The sequence below is a fragment of the Telmatherina bonti genome (genome assembly GCF_933228915.1).
Source record: "Telmatherina bonti genome assembly, chromosome: 5".
In the NCBI taxonomy this organism is placed as follows: Eukaryota; Metazoa; Chordata; class Actinopteri; order Atheriniformes; family Telmatherinidae; genus Telmatherina; species Telmatherina bonti.
Window position 1 is genome coordinate 33,593,146 of NC_136623.1, and position 21,046 is coordinate 33,614,191.

Here is a 21,046-nt window from a genome sequence, read left to right on the forward strand (position 1 = left end):
ATGCAGGACCTAGCTCGAGTGCATTTGTCATGCGCCGTAACACAATTACACAGACCTAACAGTAATTGCAAAGTAGAAGCTCTTACAACGAAAGAAATGGAATTATCTTAAGAGAGTGGGTCCAGAGTGGGTCACGGAGGAAGAAGCAAAAAGAAAAAGACACAACCTTTTACCAAACTGTAAATCACGCTTCACTTTTAAGAGGTGGGAAAATAAATAATGCCTGAAAGTGCAATGATTTCAGTGATTTAGGGGAGCTTTTGAGAAGCGTATTACTAGAGGTGACAGCTTGTGGGAGATAGGAAGGTTGTGTTAAGAGGAAAGGATAAGAGGCTATGACATTATGTCTGCAGGGTTAAGGTGTCAGAGTCAAAGCGTGAACCACTATTACTGGATCAATACTTCTCAGTTTTGAACTTATCTCTGGGCTGATGGTTAGCAGCAGCTTTTCTGGGTATACACAGGACCTAAATGCCACTACTGAGAGACCTGCTTCATTTTTCTCTGCAGCTGGAGAGGAGCATTGTAGCAGGAAATGTTAAACATTACAGTTTTTTTCCTCTTTAACATTTCAGAAAATGCTAAATTCCCCTCCACAAAGGATTGTCAAGCTATTCTTACTCTGTGCACTCGATGGCCGTGGAGTAAATTTTATTAAAGCATCCTTTTGATTCTTGATAGGTTTTGTTTTATTACCATACAGTGAGGCTTTTTGTCAAGTCCTGCTGCTGTAAAATGTGCCCTTAAGAAAACTAAAGTCCATCCTTTATAGCTTGGGTGTGTAAAAAAAAAAACAAAAAAAAAAACAAAACACTGCACTCATGTCATGTCTGCTCTTGCACAGGAAAAAGAAACACAGTTGCTGTGAGAAACAAGAAAAAGCGTGTACTTTCAAGTCTTTCATTAAAACTTCTGAAGCCTCTGAGTTAATCCTTGCTGTACGAAGAACAAAAACTCAGCATTCAACAATTTAAAAAAAAAAAAAAAAAAAAAGCCAAGGAAGAGAGAGGGAAAGAGACACAGAAAGAGAGAGATGAGGAGGATGGGTGAGGCTGGGGGAGGAGGACTACTGGCCTGATCGCTACATATTCATATTCCTATGCAGGCGTTATCACTTAAAAGGCTTTCTAATTACAACAACAAGACAAAAACTCCTTGGATTCCTTCCAGACCCGCTAAATGATAAAATAAGCTTGCACTCTCTCTCCTTCTTAATCTCTGTAAAGCACCTTGGAGCCTCATCTCCCAAATACAGGCGAATGAATGTGAAAATGCCATTTAGAGATGCAGGTGTGACATTTGATAAGAAACTTCTGGATTAAATATGTTCTGCTAATGAGGAACCCAGCTACCCCATCAGGGCAAACTATTGGTGGGATTGTGTGCGCGCTGATAACATTCCACACGCAAACATCCAAATTCATTATTAATAAACAGCCGCAGTCTCTCTATCACACAGAAAGTCTGGATCCTTCAGTGGAGAGACAGGGATGTTGCGTCTCATTAGGAGAGGCTGCGGAAAGGAAGGGGGAGGTACGGGGTGCTATATGTGGCGGAGTGGGGGTATCAACTGTTTTCATATTTTGCTGTTTGGGGCTTTTTTTTTCGGGGAGGGGGAGAAAGACACAATTTCAAAGGCTATTTTAATGGTGCATTGAATGTTGGAACAAAAGGTTTGAAAGTTTCAGGGGATCTGCCAGTGGGTGTAATACTCTGGCTTCAGCTAATACGGAAAAGAGGGGGATAGCAGGCTAAGCCATTGGTGCAGTAGACTGGGAAGTCCCTGGCCCCAGCTTGACATTTATAACGATTTGGAGAAGATTAAAGCCGTATTACTGCTGTAGTCCATAATGTGGCTCTGTAATGAGGTGCGAGTCTATTACCGTCCTGTCGAAGTTAGCCTGCCGCGGACTCTTAAAGGGAAGACTGGATCTGAGCCATCAGCGGAGAGAGACTATGAGGGTGTGAGGACCAAGCGAGGAAGGGGCTCCAGAGGCCTGCCAGACGAAGCTGAGGCTGCCACCGTTGAGGACTCGTCAGTCTAAACCAGCTTAGTTCAGCCAGCCAGCAAAGTGTCTCAGACTGACAGGCAGCACTTTGTTATTCGGACCAGTAAGCGGAGGTCCATTTCTGCAGCCTGGAAATATTTTATATTCAAATAGAAATTAGAAATGGAATGTGTTATTTCAGGCGCAGAAATGTGGCAGTGCACTTTTTTTCTTTTTTTTTTTAAAGGACGCTCACAAACTCACAGAGTGAAAAAAAAAAAAAAAAAGCTTTAGTAAGTCTGCCAGCTCTCTGTTTGGACCTTTTTATTTTTAAAGTAAAAAAGGATGGCAGCTTTAGAAAAATGAATATTCTAAACAGAGCTTTTTTTTTTTTTTTTAAAAATGCCTGCGTTATCTGCAAAAATAAAAACACAGGTAACTCTGTGTTAGCATGTGCAAATGAAGGTTGCAGGAGTCGTCCGTCCATTTATACGCTCTTTATGATGTTAATTAGCTGTTAGCGTAATTTTCCAGCCTTCGCCATCAACCGTGAGAAGTTCAGAGACCTGCTGTTAACTGGGAGTCAATGCCATGGCACTGTTTCAAGAGCTCCCAAACAGGACGGCCAGTGATAACGAACAGGTGATGGGGCCTGATGCCTATGGCAGCAGGATATTGCGGAGACAATTGAATTCGTTGGGAGAAATGAATCTTCTGGACAGCATATCACATGTTAAAACAACACACATTGCATGCAGTTTGCTTATGCAGGACGGTGATAAAGTGTGCTTATTTAAAAGATAAACAAAGGGGCGATCTAGTGCAGTAAATTGTGCATGTGTGTTTATCCCTGATGAGTAACGCCAGAGGTTTATAGTCCCAGACATGGGCAGCCGTGCTTTATGGTGGCTCTGTTAGTGTGATAGCAATATTTATGATATTGGAATTTATGTTGTATCATCTTCACACTGTCTGGCTGCACGTGGTGGTCTGTATTTAAACGCACTTAAGTAGATTCAGTGTTTGTCCTGGGTTTGAGTAAATGCCTTTGAATGATGTCACTTTGAGCCAGAGGTCAGATTCCCCGTCCCACTCGGCGGTTCCTCGCAGGAATCCGGTCTCCCAAGGTTAAATTCAAACATTCCAAGTTTTTTGGTTTTTTTTTTACTCAAGCAATGAAAAGCTGTTCAAATAGAGAGGAGTTTCATCTCCTCAGCCCCTGCCACAGCTAATCTTCACCCCTCGCAATAACATTTCCACTCCGCTTCCTCCGACTCCAGACATATTTGCTCTCCCTTGCTGCTTGTGTCCTGTTAAGATTTAAACAGCAAACATAAAATGCGCGAGATAACCTGTGAAAAAGCTTTGGAGAGACTTGACTCCCAACATTATTTTAAAGACCAGATCTGAGAGCTGTGGCGCAGCAGTCGGGAGCGATTATCTGCTGTGATCCCTCTCCGATGCACCAAAGTCATTCATCTGTCGATCCTCTACCCTCCCGCCCGCGCACACACGCAGGCCCTATGCAAAGGCAGACCCCCTAATCATGTCGACACCGCGTGTCAGTGCCGTGGATGAGCAAGGCCTAGAGATGAGAACGGCTCTGTAAACATGGGCAGGCAGCGGGGAGCTTCTCGCTCCCCCCACGCTGCCTGGAATAAGCAAAAGAAGAAGATTTAGGGATTTTGCGGGGTCCAACTTTGTAGTATCAGCTCAGGGTCTTTTTCAACGTTTTTCCGGGTGCTGCCTATGGGATATTGTTCTTAGCTTATGAAGTGCCGCCCGCCCGTTCTAAGCTGTGTCTTTTGTCAATAGAATTACAATTTTGGAGCCGAATCTTCTCCTTCTCCGTCTCTTCCTCCACTCCCTCGGATTTAACTCTTCCACATCTGCATATTGTCTACGCGCTCTGTTGTTGACCTTTGCTGCTGGCTTCGAACACTCAGATAAACAAGCAGAATCTTTATGAGGAACTCTTATTATGGTGCCGACGCCATTTTTCCTTTGACCTCCAGATTTGTAGAAGTCAACTTTTTTTTTTTTTTTTTTTTTTTTTTCCCTTCCCACCTCCGTCGGTTGGGAACTATCATGACAGAGTAGTAAATCTAGCGTGCATCAACAGTGTTCAATAAACAGGCTAATACAATTGGCTGTATCAAATGGGATGTATATTAAAAAACAGTCAGCTGTGCTCTCTCTCCTGTCAGGATTCTATTATGGAGCATGCTCCCGCCCCTTGTTTTGATACAGCAGTAATTTAAAGACCGATCTTAATTGACTTATTTTTTCCGCATGTCTGTCGGAGCTTGTGCATGCACTCCAATAAGAGTCTTGTTTCTTTATTGGGCCACACACAATGTACTGAGTTCAATTTTACCATTCATAATGAATGCAGCCTCGCCATTCAAATGCAGCCATAAGCACACAGCAGATAAGAATTTAATTAAATGTAGATTAAAACCAAACAGGAAAACACACTGGCTGATAATTTTTTATCACGTCCCCTGGTCATATTTTTTTTTTCTTCCCCTCATACTTTCGACTTGTTCTTCCTTGGGCTACATCTTTTCTGCTTGCCAAAAGTGGCGAAACACCTCACACATCTCACCGTGGCGCCGTGAGATTGTGTAAAATGCAAAACGAGGGGCGGTCACACGATTAATCAGAATCCTCATGTCTGGGGAGGATGGAGGCTGGCGGAGGATTGAGGTTGGGGGGGGGGGTGGGGGGGGGGGGGGGGGGGGTTTACAGGGGTGCAAGGGAGGAATTAGTTGCTTCATCCCAAATTTGCATCATATTCCAAAAGGACAATCCCAGCACTGTAGGCAAGGGGAAGCATATCTCGCTCTCTGCAGGAACAATTAAATATTTTCAACAATGCAAAATAAATGTCACCTTCAGTATCAAATTGTCCATACTTGCTAAACATGTTGTTACAGTGAGTGCCTCGAAAGCATGCCCAAGCAGAGAGGAGCCATATTTTTAGATGTGGACCACGGCTTCAGCTAACACACTGTAACACACATTCAGGAGCTGCTCACCTCAGGCACTAATGGTGTGTCGAACTCCACCGGGGATACAGTGAGCGAGACACAACTGCAGCCTTGTCAAGGATTTCCCACTAGTGAAACCTTCCACCCAGGTGCTCGCTTACAAATTAAGCATACATTGTTTTAGATGTTAAAATTTCCTCCCTGTTCTGCGTTTTCACCGCGACTGACAGCCTTGGCGGTAATTATAACCAGAAAAGTGGGGTTTTTTTTCTCTTTTTTAATGGAAGAAAACATTCATTTGCCGCCATCTGGCATATTCACACTATGTAGGTTATTTCACTTGCCTCCAGCTTCTTTTTTTTTAACGCTTTGACACAACGGCTGGGTTAAACAGTTACCTGAATTTTTTTTAATCCGAGATGATGAAGTCAGATCAGGCTGGAAAATTAAACCAGTTTTTTTTTTAATGTGCTGCACTTTTACTGCTGTTGCTGCAGCAGACATGTTAGAATCTCCATCTCTTTAACATGACGCCGACGCCATCCCTGCTGGCTCTACGGCGGCCTCGTGCCGCCATGCCGCTGCCTGACTGTGCCCGTGCCCGCCTGCCCACCGCGCTGGTGCCGCATCTCAGTTCCACTCTATTACCCTCACGCAGGCGATTGGCCTTTTCTGTGGGGAAAAGAGCAATTTCCTGTCGCAGTCTGTTTGATCAAGTGCTAAACCCTTGTGATCAATAGAGGGACAGATGTCGGCTCCAGATGGCCGCGTGGTGATACCTGGGGCAGCGCGGGGGCTTGCCAGGACGACAGAATGGCAATGAGCAAGGGCAGCGGCTGTGCTCCCGATGCACCAGCCGCCGAGACACAATGTGACGAACGCAATTAGGCCTTTTAGCTACAGATTATTTATTTCTCCTGCAAACTGACAGAAAATTTAATTAGCACATACTTTAAGCAATATGTAGAATTACAAGAGTGCAAAGACAAAGGCCATGCTGGGATGATGCAGCAGTCTGTGTGTGTGTGTGTGTGTGTGTGTGTGTGTTTCTGTGTGAAAACTAAACTGACATCATCGCAAATAAGAAATAAAACATTTGAAGCAAATATCAGTAAATATTCCTAAAGAAATGGACATAACTTTATGAGTTTATTTCCCAGCGACAAGATCAATAAATTTCAAATACCAAAACGGATGACAGGTGCATCTTTCACTCTTTCTGGCTCTCTGTCCTTCTGGAGAGGAAAAAAAATAAGTGCCAGCACCAGAAGGCCAAAACAGACCTTTCCAAAGAGGAGAGACAGAGGAGGAGAGAGCCTTCCATTTTTTAAACGGCAAGCATTTGCATTAGGGCTGGCAATCGCCATACACCCCCGAAAACACACACTCGCTACACACACACACACACACACACACACATACGGAGTGGCCAGCCAGCCCATGTGGTGTAGGGCCGGAGCCATGTTGGAGGAACCACTGAGGCGCATGGCGGTGGCGCGCTGCTCTCTCAGGAAAACCGAGCACAGCCGCCATTGGCTCGGCGCCGTTCACCTGCTCCCACCGAGGCATGATGGGAAGGTGTGGGGAGGAGGGGCAAGGAGGGGGCCACAGCTGTAAGGGAGGGGAGTGGTAGGGCTTTGCTGCGGTGTCCTGTCACGAGGGGTCTTCTGGTCCCATTAGCAGGGCTTGGTCCGGACGGGCCCCCAACCAGTCTGCCACCTCAGCGGGGGCCGCAGTAAACACATGTCGACTGGCCACAACCAGGACACAGGCAGCACTTCCCACAGAGAAGGAGAGCTAATAGAGAGCTCAACGGGACAAACCTGTCCAAATAAAGGATAAAGCAGAGCAGAGGAGGAGAGAGGAGCCAGTCAGGGCTTTCCTTTAATAGTCGACTCTACTTACTGTGGACAGGGAGGAGCTGAGTGTGTGTGGCATCTAATGAGGAAGAGCAGCTTTGTACTGTAGAAATGTGGCTCGTATTGTTTCAGACTCCAAACTGAATTAACCTGCAATGTGGACAGCATCAAATCCCCCCAAACCCTCAATCCCTGTTCACGGGAGAAAGAAAAAAAAACACATGCACATGTTTCTGTATCTTTAAAAAAAAAAAAAAAAAAAAAAACCATCAATGAGCAGATAACGTTTGACTTGTAGCTTATTCCCCGCCTAATTAAAAAAAAAAAACAAAAAAAAAAAAACTGCATTTTATAATTGAAATTCTTATTCTAATGGAGCAAAAATAGCTGCTAATGCACATTTCTATTTTCTGCCCCCTCTGAATGATTACAGCAGCATTAGCAGGCAAACATCCGCCTGGCAGCCTGCTATCGTTCTCAGAGAGAAGCTGCATTCGTCTCCAGAGACCAGCCACAGAAACGTCTTTTCATTTCAAAGTGGAACCTTTAATTTTCACTCTCAAACATGTGCTGAATCATATCTTTGCATCGTTTTATCCCAGCTGTGTTTTTTTATTTGTTTTTTTTTTTGTTGTTGTTTTTTCATCTTGAAAAGGTTAATAAATGGGTGTGGAATGACATTGTTCAGTGGCTGCTATGTCTTTGTTGCCTGTGAGTGTATACAGTAGAGGGAGCAGCGTGTACGAGGCTCCCCTGGGAGGACTTGTTAATTTGTGGATTCTGACCCGCATGCCATTCGCTCAAGGCCATGAGCTCTCGGTACCAACTCCAGCTGCAAAAAGCACTTGATATTAAAATTAGTCTTGACTCTTAATTGCAAAAATGCAAAAAAAAAGGGGGTAGAGTTTCATTCAGGGTAAGTCAAGATTCTGTAAACACATTTATTCATATTTAAGGTTGTTTTGCATCCAATGTTTCTGACTGCATTTTCCACCACAAGAAGAAGAGGGAAAAAAGACAAAAGATTATTAAATATTTGACATAATTTCCAGGCAAAGATTGAAGGAAAAATCAGGTCAGGAGATTTACTGTTGCATTTTACGTTAGGCTGAAATCTTTAGGCAGCCTACCTGTAAAGATGCACAGGACACACTGAGGCGTCTGCTTCATCCACAAGCTGCAGCTTGAGCATGAGAAGAGTGCCTCCCTGTGGCTGAGAGGGGAAAATGAGCTGGAAGAGGAGGAGGAGGAGGAGGAGGGTGAAAGCGTGAAAGAGAGGGAGAGACCCAATCTGTGTCAGAGCCTTCGTGAAATAATACTAGAGTCAGCTAATTCTAGTTTAGTGTACCGGCAATAATAGTAAGCTTGTTTGACCCTATGAATGATGTTCCTGCTTGGGTCCAACTCAGCGTTTTCCTTTCTGCTGCTTCCTCGGGATTGTGACGGCAGCTTTGACAGCCATGAGTCATCCTCAAGTGTTCAACTCACAGGAAACAGAAACAATCCAAATATTTGTCAGTAAAGACGACATCCAACCATCTTTTCTGACTTTCACAAAATCCAAAGAAGGCGACCAGGAAGTCGTTGATGGTGTCAACTCCAGGTTTGCCTCCTTCTGTGTTAAAGAAAGAGAGGTGACTGTTAACAGCGTGCAGCTACTTGATATTCGTAGGTGCGAGCAGCTTGTTCCCATTTGACCAGGAGTAGCTGGAGCTGATTTGAAGACAAGAAGAGTAGAGGTCTTTAATTACAACCCTCTCTGTGGCTTCAGGCGCTGCTGGCATCACTTCACAATTAAGACCAGCAGTTAGTGCAGAACAGACGGAGACAGATTTAAGGAGCCTGGAAAAAAAAAAAAAAAGAAGAAAGGAAGAAAAGGTTCCTTCAGCATCAGTATTCAGCTCGACAAAGAGAAATTTGAGTTTCACATTGAATTCAGAATCACATATTTGAAACTTTGGCTGCATAAAACTGCTAAAATACAATGGGGTCGTGAACAGCTCTATATGAGCACACCTGACTGGCTCAAAGTGCACGGTGATGCTTCATAATGCATGACCCCCTGATGCTTTCAGATAATGCCAATTGGACGGTGTTAGCGTTCCCAAAAGTCTCATTCAACCCCTCCCATAATATGTGGCTGTGGTGAGGGAGACTGTACTCCAGAGCTGTAATGGCCTCTGCAACCGTAATGTGTTTGGACAGATGGGAGAGGCGAGTGCTGATGTGCTTAACTACGCATTTTACAGCTAAACTATTAAAGAGTTGTGCTGTTTACACACCAACATTTGAATACCTGTCTTCGGGCCAGTTTAATTATCCAGGCCCTTCTGTTATTTCTGCTGCTTTGTTGTCTCTCAGCTTTTTGCACGAGGCATGAGAGATTTGTTTGCAGCTTCATTAAGATATGGTGGTGGTAGCGGTTTGCAGGAAAAAAAAAAAAAAAAAAAAAAAGAATTGCTCAAGTATCTGGGCCGCTTTTTCTCCCAGCCTCCCCCATCCAAACACAGATACAGTACACATCCGTTTTCTTATAAAGTCATTTAAAGTGAGAAAATTAAAAAATGCCCTGTGATGCCTGCACTTTGAAATCTCCCGGGGCTTTAGGCAAAGGGGAGGAGACGCACGCCCCCCCAGTCCCCCTGCGATTCATCCTGAGACGTTTGATTAGTTTATGAGTACTTATAGAGGGGGGAAAGGGTTTGCATTATAATTTTGTTTCATGAATTCCTTCATATGTTCATCTTCAACTGCATGTTCAAATAAACCATTAATCAAAGAGAAGAGAGGAAGGAGGGCATTCAGCCAGCAGAGCCATAGTCTCAGGGCCTCAGTGAGCTGGTGGATGTGGTATTGAGAGACGGTAGGAAGCAATGGTTTTTAATTATCTGGACTACGTACAGGATGCCGTTTTTGATTGTTTTAATGAGGCAGCTGGCCTATTGTCTCCCCTTAATTCCTCCATTGTTTTTAGAATATGTCATAGTTCTTTATTCTTTTATCAGGTGCTCTGCAGGAGGATTTAGACAATAGCCTTCATTCCAACTGCATTGGCCACTGCACAAAGGCAGCTCACACTGCAGACAGTTAGCAGGCAAACAAGTGCAAATCACAAGCTGCACTTTTCTCAGCCTTTTCCCCAGTTTCACAACTTAACGCTTCTGGTCGCTCATTCTAACTCTTGACCCTCCCAACCCCTCCCTGCCGCACACTTTCCCTGTCCTCATTCATGCCTATCATGCCGTTGTCAGCGGTGGCTCACGTGTGATTTAAATCACCTGTCATGAAGAGGCTGTCAGAGGCAAATAGCCACGACCTCTTTTTTTTTCTTTTTTTTTTTTTTTTAATGAACTCCTTCTTGGAATATTTGTTTGTCCCAGCTGACCTTTGCAGATGTTGCTGTAAAGTTCTGCAGGATCTCTGTGAGAAAAAAATCTGGACAGATGTTGATGCATTTCTGTTACAGTCACAGTATAAAAGAAAATGTAATTGCATGTACACACTTGCTGTAAAAACGGCTGCAAACTTGCTTCTGCTTCTAATTTAAGCAACACTTCTGCAGCCCGGGCACGTGCACCACACTATCCTGTTTTGGTCAAATGAGTGACTGCGTAACAAGCAGAGTGCTGCCTCAGTGTTTTGTGCAGCTCACTGAAACTGGGACATGCAGTCCTAAAAGTCACTTCCAGCATTCTTGCACACAACAGATGGATCTGAAGCATTCTTGGCTGCAGGGATGCAATCTGAGTTCCTATTTTGCTGTCGAAATGCAGTCATTTTCTTCCGACTCCTCATAATCTGCCTTTTTTTTTTCTTTTCTTTTCTTTTTTTTTCAGCCAAGAGGAGCATCCGGTATCTTTGATTTGGATTGATCCAAACAAAACAGATTTGTATCGGAGCGTCAGGGCCTAGTTCATAATTCTCTTTGTGAGCTGAGAGCATCTGAACTACTGTACGACACCCATACAGAGGAAGGAAACTTTTGTGGCTGTGCTTGCGATATATTCCTCGCCATTGTCAGTAGCAGTTTGTATCTACCTTGATGGTAACTTGGGCAGACAGTGGAGAGGAGTTTTGTTATTTTAATTAGGAGATAAAAATTCAAAGGGTCTCTCCAGGCAGTGTGTGGTATGACAGAATCAAAACGATGAAGTAGAGCGGCCTGAAGTGTGCGTCTCGTCACAGCAGATTGGCCGACAGATAGGCGCTGCTCTTTAAAGTGGCGCCTACGTGCACATCCTTGTGCAGACACACACACACATTTGTGGCGAGGAAGTCTGCAGACAAATGGGACTTTGAAAGATAGCATATTTTAATACCATTTCGCCATTTTGACACGTTTGTGCTACTCTAATTTTCAGCGTGCAACCAGCAGATAGGAAAACGTTTTAATCAGAACACCAAGGTAGAATCTGGAACTTTTTAATTCATACAGTTGGAGCGTTTTACTTAATGATTTGTGGATTATGCAAGGTGGAAGGAAGACATGGCAACTGCAGTTTCCATTGGACTGTTTCATACAGAAAACCCTCATCATGCAGGTTTAAACCTGGTGATTCACAGATTATGTGTAAACATGAGTAATCAGTGCTCCACACATGTGTGTGTGTGTGTGTGTGTGTGTAGGGGGGCTTTCTAGCAGTGTCCCCCCTGTCTTCACATCCCTCCTCAGGACTCTCTTTATTCCACATCAGCAAGGCCTCAAATCACATGTCCCCTCTCAGCCTGACGCTCTGTCGGTATGTTTGCACATCTTTGAAAGCTAACAGCGTGCTTTAATTAATTGTCCAGCTTTCCTCAGAAACAATGTCCTAATTCTGCCATTTAGCGGAAGCGTATCATAGTTTGTTGTTATCTCCCCAGCCAGATTTCTGTAAATAGTCATATTAAAAACTTTAATCTCTTCAATGGAAAATGAAGTGCAGCTGAAAAGCCTGTCATGTGCTGAGATAAATATTATCTAAGCTAAAACCTTCACTCTTTCCCTTTACCCCCCTCCCTCCTTCCTTCCTCCCTCCCTCTCCCTCTCCCTCTTCCTCTGACTTAATGAATATGTTCAGAAGATTTCAGAGGAATGCTTAATCCCAAAACACAACAATCTAATAATGTGGAGGACCTGTCTTGGTGTTGCAGCTGACAGCAGCACTCTGGGCTCAGCAGAGCTCGACTCTGCCTCCAGAAAGGCGTTTGTCTCTGAAGTATTGAGTCTTTGTGAACGCCATCTGATGTGCACACAAATGTCCTGTTGACCTGATGTGTAAGAGCAGAAAAAGATGTAAACATGCATCAAAATCCTCTTCCCTCTCTCTCTCAGCCAGCACTTTAAAGTCTCCTCTATCTGTGCTTCAACCAGGGGGCCAACTGTGGTGCACCACCACCAAGAACATGATGGAGGGCGAGGAGTTGGTGGCATTTGCAGTGGACTTTGACTCGCGTCTGCAGGCGGTAAACCACATGTCCCTGAGCGAGGGCATGTATCCAGCCAGGCTGCTGGACAGCATCCAGCTCCTGCCCCAGCAGGCCGCCATGGCTTCCATCCTCCCTACCGCCATCGTCAACAGTGAGTGTCGGTGCACGCAAACCTGGGATGCTTCTCTTTACACCTGCAGTTTTCTTCCCTCCATTACTGTCTCACACACACACAGCCTGCACTCAGTCACCTGCTTAACAAGGAGTGTTGTCTCCGGCGGGCGTAGATTAACCCAGATGAGTCTCTGCGTTGGAGATAACAGCCGTCGACCTTCAAGTTTTGGGTTCACATAAACACACCGTGGCTCAAACTAACGTGTTAATTGCAAAATACACGCCTCATGCAAATAGTGTGTTTGTTTACTTAGCGAGGGCTATCTGGGTTCAGCTCAACAGGGAGGCTTCTGTAAGCAGATGGTCCAGTGTTTCTTGTTTGCCCTTGAGAAAGGGCACCAACCCAGTGGTAGCAGAGCTGTGATAGGCTGCAGCCGAGGATTTGGCGGAAAAGCCTTTTAATGCAGGCTTTGAGAGGCACAACTGGAGAAGTGTAGAAGAGGAGTGTGTCTGTGTGTATTTTACATGTGCAAGTTTTTTATTTGTATACTTAGATTTACAAGCAGTTTGTTTCCTAATATGATGTGTCCTTTGTTTCCTTCTGTGTCCCTCCAGAGGACATCTTCCCCTGCAAGGCATGTGGAATCTGGTTTCGGAGCGAGAGGAACCTTCAGGCCCATCTCATGTACTACTGCAGCGGGCGGCAGAGGGAACCAGAGACGGTGGTGGAGGACAGTGACAGTGCACCCCACCAGACTCCCAGTCTCTGCCCTTTCCCACAGTGCAGCAAGAGCTTCTCTGGAGCCAGGGCTCTGGAAATGCACTTAAGCACCTCACACAGCGGTAAGCGGGATTATCATGGGTTAAAAAGTTGACAGACATGATCATATCTTCACATTTTTTTATGATAACAGCTTTTGCAGATGGTTACTTTGAATTTTAAATGATAGATGCTGCAAAATGTGACAGATTTCTACAAGCATTTGAAGAAATGTGTCATTTCTTATAAGAAATATACATATCCTGCTGTCAGCTAGCCTAGCTGACAGTTTATCCTTGAGCAAAAAAAAAAAAAAAAAATCTTGTGGAGGGGAATAAGCTTGGCATAATGCATGAGTGTTTGATGGTTTCTACAGTTAACTCTAAAGGAGAAGTGGGAGGCGAGATTCTGAGCATTTCTCCTTTTTATCTCCCTCACAGGTGTCAAACTGGAAGAGAGCCTCCCTCCTGGCACCAGCTTGAAATGCACAATCTGTAACTACACGGCAGATTCTCTTATTACATTCCAGCATCACATCATGTCTCACCTGTCACAGGCGGCCTTCAGATGCAATCACTGCCATATCAGCTTCCAGAGCCACAGGGAACTCTTACAGCATCAGGACTTACATGGGCACGGCAGCAAACTTCACAGGGAAGGCGACGGCACTGAGCACTCCCCCAGGGGGCCCGAGGAAAGCCTCCAGCAGCAGCAGCAGCAGCAGGCCCGCGCTGATCTGGCCAACAGGAAGGATGCTCTCCTGGGAAGTCCCAAAGGGGCCCTCACCAAGGAGACCAGCACAGACGGAGAGGCTGACAAGGCTGAGAAGAAGCCCATGCTGTCTGCTCAGAAGGGAGAGGCCCACCCAGGCAGCAAAGCCAGTTTTTCTTACACTAGAATCAAGTCTGAGCCCTCCAGCCCTCGGCTGGCCTCCTCCCCTGTGCAACATAACATGCCTACATTTCCCATGGGCCCTTTCTTGTCTCAGTTTGCTTTCTCCCAAGACATTTCCGTAGTCCCACAGGCTTCAGAGATTCTGGCTAAAATGTCAGAGCTAGTTCATCGGAGGCTGCGCCATGGAGGAAACAGCTACCCCCCTGTCATCTACAGCCCTCTAATGCCCAAAGGAGCGACCTGTTTTGAATGCAATATCACTTTCAGCAACCTGGACAACTACCTGGTCCATAAAAAGCACTATTGTAACAGTCGCTGGCAGCACATGGCAAAGTCTCCAGACTTTTCTGCCCTCTCAGATAAGGTTCCTGAGGCGGTAAGCCCCAACAGTGGTCACAGCTCTGTTAGCATGTTAGCTGGCTGCCACCCAACAGAGGCTGACAGCCACCTCATGCAGTCCGCTTGCCTCAACTCCAACGTGTTGGACATGATCAATGCCGGGGCTAAAGGTCCTGAGAAGGATCTTACGGGACAGGTGAAGAAGGTCTCCACCCCGACCGGGGCTGAGGACAGGCTCAACGGCAAGCAAATGGATGGGAAAAGTCCCACCACGGGTTTGGTGGAGAGCGATAATGATCCAACCAAGACAACTTGCGCTGCCTGCAATATCACCTTCAGCCGTCACGAGACCTACATGGTCCACAAGCAGTACTACTGCGCCACTCGTCATGATCCCCCCATGAAGCGCATGTCCGCCAACAAGGTACCCTCCATGCAGAGGACCATGAGGACCCGCAAGCGCAGGAAGATGTATGAGATGTGTCTGCCTGATCAGGACCATCAGAGGCCCCCTATGGGTCAGCCAGGTTTCCTTGGAGTTCCTCCTATGAACCCTTGTACATCTCAAGAAGCTGTGGAGAGCCTAGCAGACCGCTTCCACCCCCGCTGCGATATCTTCCCAGGTATGGTACCCAAACACCTGGAAGCCTCCCTGACTGTCACTAAACCTATACTGGCTCCCAAATGCAACACTGCGGAGCAGCAGGAGCTGGATGCACCCATTGATCTCAGCAAAAAATGTTCGCCAGTGTCTGACAAGACATGTAGCTCCCCCAAAAGACTTTTGGACTATCACGAATGTGCAGTGTGCAAGATAAGTTTTAACAAAGTGGAGAACTACCTGGCACACAAACAGAACTTTTGCCCTGCAACAGCTGCCGCTGCTGCTGCTGCTGCCACCGCTCAACAACAGCAGCCACAACAGCAGCAACACAATGACAGCGGCACCCTGGAGCCTCCCATGTTCCCAGATGTGAAGAGCGAAGGCAATAACAACCCCGACGACGGCTACGATAAGAGCCCTGGCAAATGTGAGAAGAATGGCAACGGGAAGGTGATGGTGCAGAATGGAGGCATGTTCCCCCCTCACCTGGGACCTGTGCCAGGACTCAAGACTTTTACTGAGCCGCAGCTCATCCCATCTAAAGATGAGAACAAGAATATGTTTCTGCCCCACTGCCTTTATCCTGGAGCAATAAAAAAGGTGAAAGGTCCCGAGCAAATATCGCCGTATTTTGGGATAAAGCCAACTGATTATGTGAGTGGCGGACCAGTGATGCAGGGAGAGGCTGGCGAGCAGGAGCAGGGCATTAATGGTGGAGGAGGAGAGACAGGAGCAACTAAAGACCAGGTTCCCCAGCCCGCTGCTAACGGCTGCCCCCACCCTGGCAAAGAACCCCTTCCCCTCTTGCCCAAAAACCGGGGTATGGTCATCGTCAACGGGGGGCACAAGCCAGAGGAGCGTTCAGGCACAGCCCCTCCGCAGCAGGAGAACCAGCCCCAGCCAGACAGCCAGCCTTCCAACCCTTCACCCACGTGGGCCGCCGAAAATCAGGCCGACTCCAATGAGAACATGTCGCCCTCTTCCAGGTCCCCGAGCGAGGAGGCGGCGCCCGCCGCCAACAAAGGCGTGAACGGCTCCGGAAGCGGCAAATACTGCCGCCTCTGTGACATCCAGTTCAACAACCTATCAAACTTTATTACCCATAAGAAGTTTTACTGTTCGTCACATGCGGCAGAGCATGTAAAATAAGTGGAGAACGAGGAACACTCATCTCTTTCCTCCTTAGACCTTTCCTCCTGACTTTTCCTCCTTTTTTTCTTCCTTTGTTTTGGTACACTGTTGTGTCTGGAATAGTGCATCATGCAGTGCTAAATGCTGCTTGTGGACAATCAAGAGAAGCTTCTTCTTTCATTGTTTTAAGACTTAAAAATGCAAAACCATTGGTTAAAAAAAAAAAAGAAAAAAAAGAAATAAAGGGAAAATGAATCAAGAATAATATTGGTGCCACGTTCACATTAATTTATTTTACAATCAGTATTAATAGGAGTAGTGATCTTAATTTAAATTCAAAATGAAATTTATATCAGAGTTGTTTGTAATGTTATTGTATAGTCATTCTTGTGTAGCACACATATTGTTTACACTGTAATGTAGGCTCAATGAAACAATAGACAATACAAAAACGAGATGCATTTTAGACACAAAATAGCTACTGAGGCACTTGTGTATTCTTATTTGCTGTACCAGTTTCTGTATGCTCAAAATGTCTCCTGCAGATTGCTACTAATGGACTTTCCGGCCTTACAAATCACTGTTTGGGGGTGATTACCGGGCACAAACCTGCATCTCACATTTTGGCATATATACATGGCTTTGCATACATATGTGGCTGTTTGTCCCTGTCTCTTTTCTTCAACTCAGATGTGGATGTTTTCATGAGGATGACGACATTCTTGTATAGTACTCGTATTTCTGTTTGATGATACACTTTGTTCTCCCTTTTTGAAATTTGCTCTCAATGCAATACTTTGTAAATGAGGGAACGTTACTGAAAGCAGTATTATGAAATGGGGACTGTGCATATAATTATTTGTAACCCCATATGGGAAAAAAAAAAGAAAAAAAAAAAAAAGAGAAGAAGAGGCTGTACAAGAATTACGTTTATTGCTGATGAACAAGCTGGGTGGGAGGTCAGTGGGGGATACTGATGTAAAATGATCATTCCAATGTCCTGATTATGGGAGAAAATGTTTCTTAAAACGTTGTTGCTATGCATGTATATGGATGGAATTAAATTCCAGATCTGTTGGAAATTTTTATTTTGATGTGGTGTCATAATTAAACTTAAATCCTCAGGATAAACCGGCGGTTTCTGGTCTTTATTTTCAGTTTAACCCAAAAGCAAAACATTTATTTTCCTAAAAAGAAAAAAAAAAAAAAAAGATTAGCTCGTTTGTTTGCAGTTTCAAAGCGTTAAACGGTAACCGTTCACGCCTGCTCGTGATGTAACTTAATTTTAATGCAAGTAAATGAATCTGATGCAATGAAGCATGAAGAAGCGAACGTACCTTTGCTTGTGGCAGAATATTAAGCCCAAGATAAAAGCATCGAGTTGAGCGGTGACGTGTGCGTGTGTGTGTGTGTGTGTGTGTGTGTGTGTGTGTGTGTGTGTGTGTGTGGCCTTTTACAATGATAAGGAATATTGTATTAATTTTTTGGCACTGGCCAATCAGGTGAGGAGCCTGAAATAACAACTTGAAAGATAAGATGAATCTAAGACAGAAAATATTTCATCACACTGAATACCCCCAAGTTATCTTCAATTAAAAAGCTCCCAACGCAGCAGAGCCGTGCAAAAATATGTCCTGAAATTGACTTCTTGATGAACCTTTGCAAAAAAAACTCGGAAGATCTCGACCAAAACTCCAACATTTGATTAAATACATTAAACGTATTCAGGTGTTTGCGGGCCCCGACTTCCATTTTGGCCACGGGTCACTGGCTCTGCTGCTTGGCTTGTCGCTGGTTGAGGAGCTTCCTCAGGTGCTGGCTGATGGCAGATGGCTTCTTGTAGATCATTCGCCGGTCTACTCCTTTTATGTGAAGGTGATTGGCTGATGGGTAGCATTCCTTCAGAAACCTCTTTTGAAGTTTAGCCACCATCTGGCGCAGGAGGAAGAGGGGGGAGAATATGATTATCCACGTTACTACAGCATTGTTCAGTCTGTACCAGACTTTGTGTCTGCAGCGGTAAACACTTACTTGGTTTAGGTGCTCTGGCATTTGCTCATCAAAGGAATCCCCAGTGAGCATGCTCACGGATATCTTGCTGGAGAGTCGTTTAAACTTTGCGATATCCCTTTAAAAATAAACAAAAAAAAAAAAAACAACAATGCAATGACCTTTTGCATTTTAATGTGCAGAAACGTGCAAAAACAAATGTTTACAATACCTTACTTGAGTTGCACTTTCATTCATAAAGTAGTGCTCATCTACAGCGCTGCTCAGGTGGGCTGGGTTACTGAGCAGGTACTTCTGTCACAAGCAGAGGCAGAGAAAATAAAATGAAAGTTAATAAATAAAACTTTATTTATTTACTTTATTGAACCAGGAAGCATGGAGGTATTGGAAACGTGTCCTGGCCAAGACAGCCGCAGCACAAACAAGAGAAACAACCATATAAAAACATATTCATAACTTTAAAAGCAAAAACAACAACATAAAACATGAACTAAAACACTGTCAAAGCTTAAAAAAGGAATGAAAAAAGGAAAACTTGGTAATCAAAAGTGTCTCCACTCTGAATTGCCATTTGAATTTGCCATAAATGAGCATGCATTCCCATCAGGACAGTCCACTAGACTCGGTCCGACTGGGAGTTCGGCTCAGCTGTAGGGGGGTGTATCCATGCGGACCGAGATCGTATTCATGCTGCACTTTGGTCAAACCAGACAAACCAATAGAATAATATGTCAGTGCCATTCCCACCAGAGGTGGCGCTGCGCTACTATTTAGCAAAAGAGAGGACAAGACGCACATGAAGAAGAAAAGTTTCCTCCTCTTGCGAGTTAAACATGGAGACGAAACTATGGCTGTTTTGGGTTTTTATTGTGTCTTCTGCAAGTATCCTGCAGAAATACTCTGCAACAATGGACGCAGTGTGAACACCAGACGAGGCAGAGGACGATCACTTTGTACTTACCCACAATGCAATGCCAAGCCAAATGCAGGAAGTGACTTTTTGTTGTAGTCCACTTCCTGTATTTGACAACCTGTGTTTGTTGGCAGACAGAGTCCGCTTCTTTGGTCCGAATCAGAATTCATTTGGCACATTTACATTTCACATCAAACAGGCAGATGTGAATGCAAACAGCAGCAGCTCCTTCAGTCCCAGGAGCCTCTGCAGGGGCTTCCAGGCTGCAGGAGCAGCATGTTAAAAAACCTTTCCACCCTGCTCTGTTCTGAGCTGCGTATTTCTGACTCGTTTCAACATGAGATTAACACATAATATTCATTTAAATGAAAACACACAAAGTTTTAATATCATGATACTCGGCACTGAACAAAAAACTTCTCAAATAGTAAAACTTCAACAAGTGATGGACTGAGCTTTGATTGATTATGTGCTAACCATACAACCATACAACCCCCCAGGCAAAAAAACCCAAATAATCCTGGAATCCACCTGTTGGAAGATGCTTTATTTTCTGTACTGCGACTACAAGAAATATCCATCATATCAGCAAAAACAGCCATGAAATCTAAAATATTGAGCAATCATGAATCAAATACACAAGTTTTTAAAAAAAAAAATCACTTTCCGCACTTTTCTGGAGCTCATCTGATGTAACAGCTTGAATTCTTTGAAGCATGAGCTTCACTAATGAAAATCAACACTCTTCATCAGTCAGCCACCGACGCAGCTTTTCCGGACGGATCCTCATCATGGACCTCCTTCAATCTTCCCTGCTTGCATCACTGAGCTCATATGTCTTTGTGAACATATTTTAATCTTTGAAGAGATGTATTATCATCTTTAAAAAAAACACCTCAGCATCACCAAGTTTCATTTGTACTGTTGGAGGGAGAAAAGAGTCCAACTGTCCGTCTGTGTATCAGCCACAGAGGAAATGATGCCAGCTCTCCGGGTCCTTTACCTCACATCACCTCCATGTCCTCAGTGATGGTGGAAAATCATTTGCTTTCTTCAAGCAGCTATTTTTTTGTTTCATTGGACCAGCACCGATATTTCCTGCAGAATCATTGTCTAAAGCAGGAGTCTCCAAGGGCGACCATCCTGCAGGTTTTCATGTTGCCCCGCTGCAACACACCTGACCAAAATCAATGGCTCATTAACAGGCAGGTGCAGAAGATTACAACAAGTTGTTGGAGAACCTTTTCATTAGAATCAAGTGTGTTGTAGCAGGCAAACTCTAAAACCTGCAGGATGGTAGCCCTGGAGGAACAGAGTTGGTGACTCCTGGTCTAAAGTCTGATGTAGATCAATGATTCATCACTTTCATCCATATATCAACAGTCCATCAGTGCTTCTCTCTGAACCATGACGACCTTTAGAACTGTTATCCCTCCTCTCTGTCCTGTCAGCTCCCCACCAGTCCGGGCATTTAGCTGCTTCTCCTGGTTCTGGTTCGGGTTCTGCTGGAGTTTTTCCTTCCGGTTAAAATGAGCTTTTCCTCTCCACAGTCGCCCATCAGCTGAATTTCCTTCCTAAAGGGGTTTCCAACACAAGATTTCTTTTTTTTTTTTTTTTTTTTTTTTAAATTTATTTACTTATTTATTTACATATTTTTTCTTGCACTCTACAATCTTGTTGTATCAATCAGGTGCGAAAAACCCATAAAGTTTTGAAGCAGCCTTCATTTAAGTGCAGACTCTGCATATTGAAACAAGTGCAGTTACTTGCAAACTTCACTGTAATTCCAACTTTTTTCTTCTTAACTTAGTCATTTCAAAGAAATCACCGGAGTCTCATTCATCTTTTAACATCATAGATAGAAAAAAAATGAGGATTTGATTAGAAAAATGCTTTTAATTCTCACGTGCAATTTTCTTTATTGTTTGAACTAAAAAAAAAACCATCTAGCATCAATAATAAACACTAAAAGCTAAACCTTTGAATGGTTCAAAAGGTTCAGGAAACATGTTTATGGTTGAAATATCTTTCT

The 21,046-nt window shown here is 44.4% G+C and overlaps 2 protein-coding genes across 2 annotated transcripts in view; one reads left to right on the plus strand and one right to left on the minus strand.

The window, feature by feature from the left end:
* Nucleotides 1-16,109, plus strand: part of zfpm2a (zinc finger protein, FOG family member 2a) — a gene marked incomplete at its 3' end in the record, with an annotated part of 116,701 nt that extends 100,592 nt beyond the window's left edge. The window contains exons 6-8 of the mRNA XM_079241235.1: nt 12,194-12,400; nt 12,979-13,206; nt 13,564-16,109. Coding sequence (XP_079097361.1) covers nt 12,194-12,400; nt 12,979-13,206; nt 13,564-16,109 — 2,981 coding nt within the window. The remainder of the gene's footprint in view (nt 1-12,193; nt 12,401-12,978; nt 13,207-13,563) is intronic.
* Nucleotides 16,110-17,321: 1,212 nt separating this feature from the next.
* LOC306756440 (uncharacterized protein) overlaps nt 17,322-21,046 on the minus strand; it is a gene marked incomplete at its 5' end in the record, with an annotated part of 23,633 nt that continues 19,908 nt past the window's right edge. Inside the window, 3 exons of the mRNA XM_079241169.1 lie at nt 17,322-18,023; nt 18,123-18,219; nt 18,313-18,395. Of these exons, the coding sequence (XP_079097295.1) occupies nt 17,856-18,023; nt 18,123-18,219; nt 18,313-18,395 (348 nt within the window). The 3' untranslated portion in view covers nt 17,322-17,855. The remainder of the gene's footprint in view (nt 18,024-18,122; nt 18,220-18,312; nt 18,396-21,046) is intronic.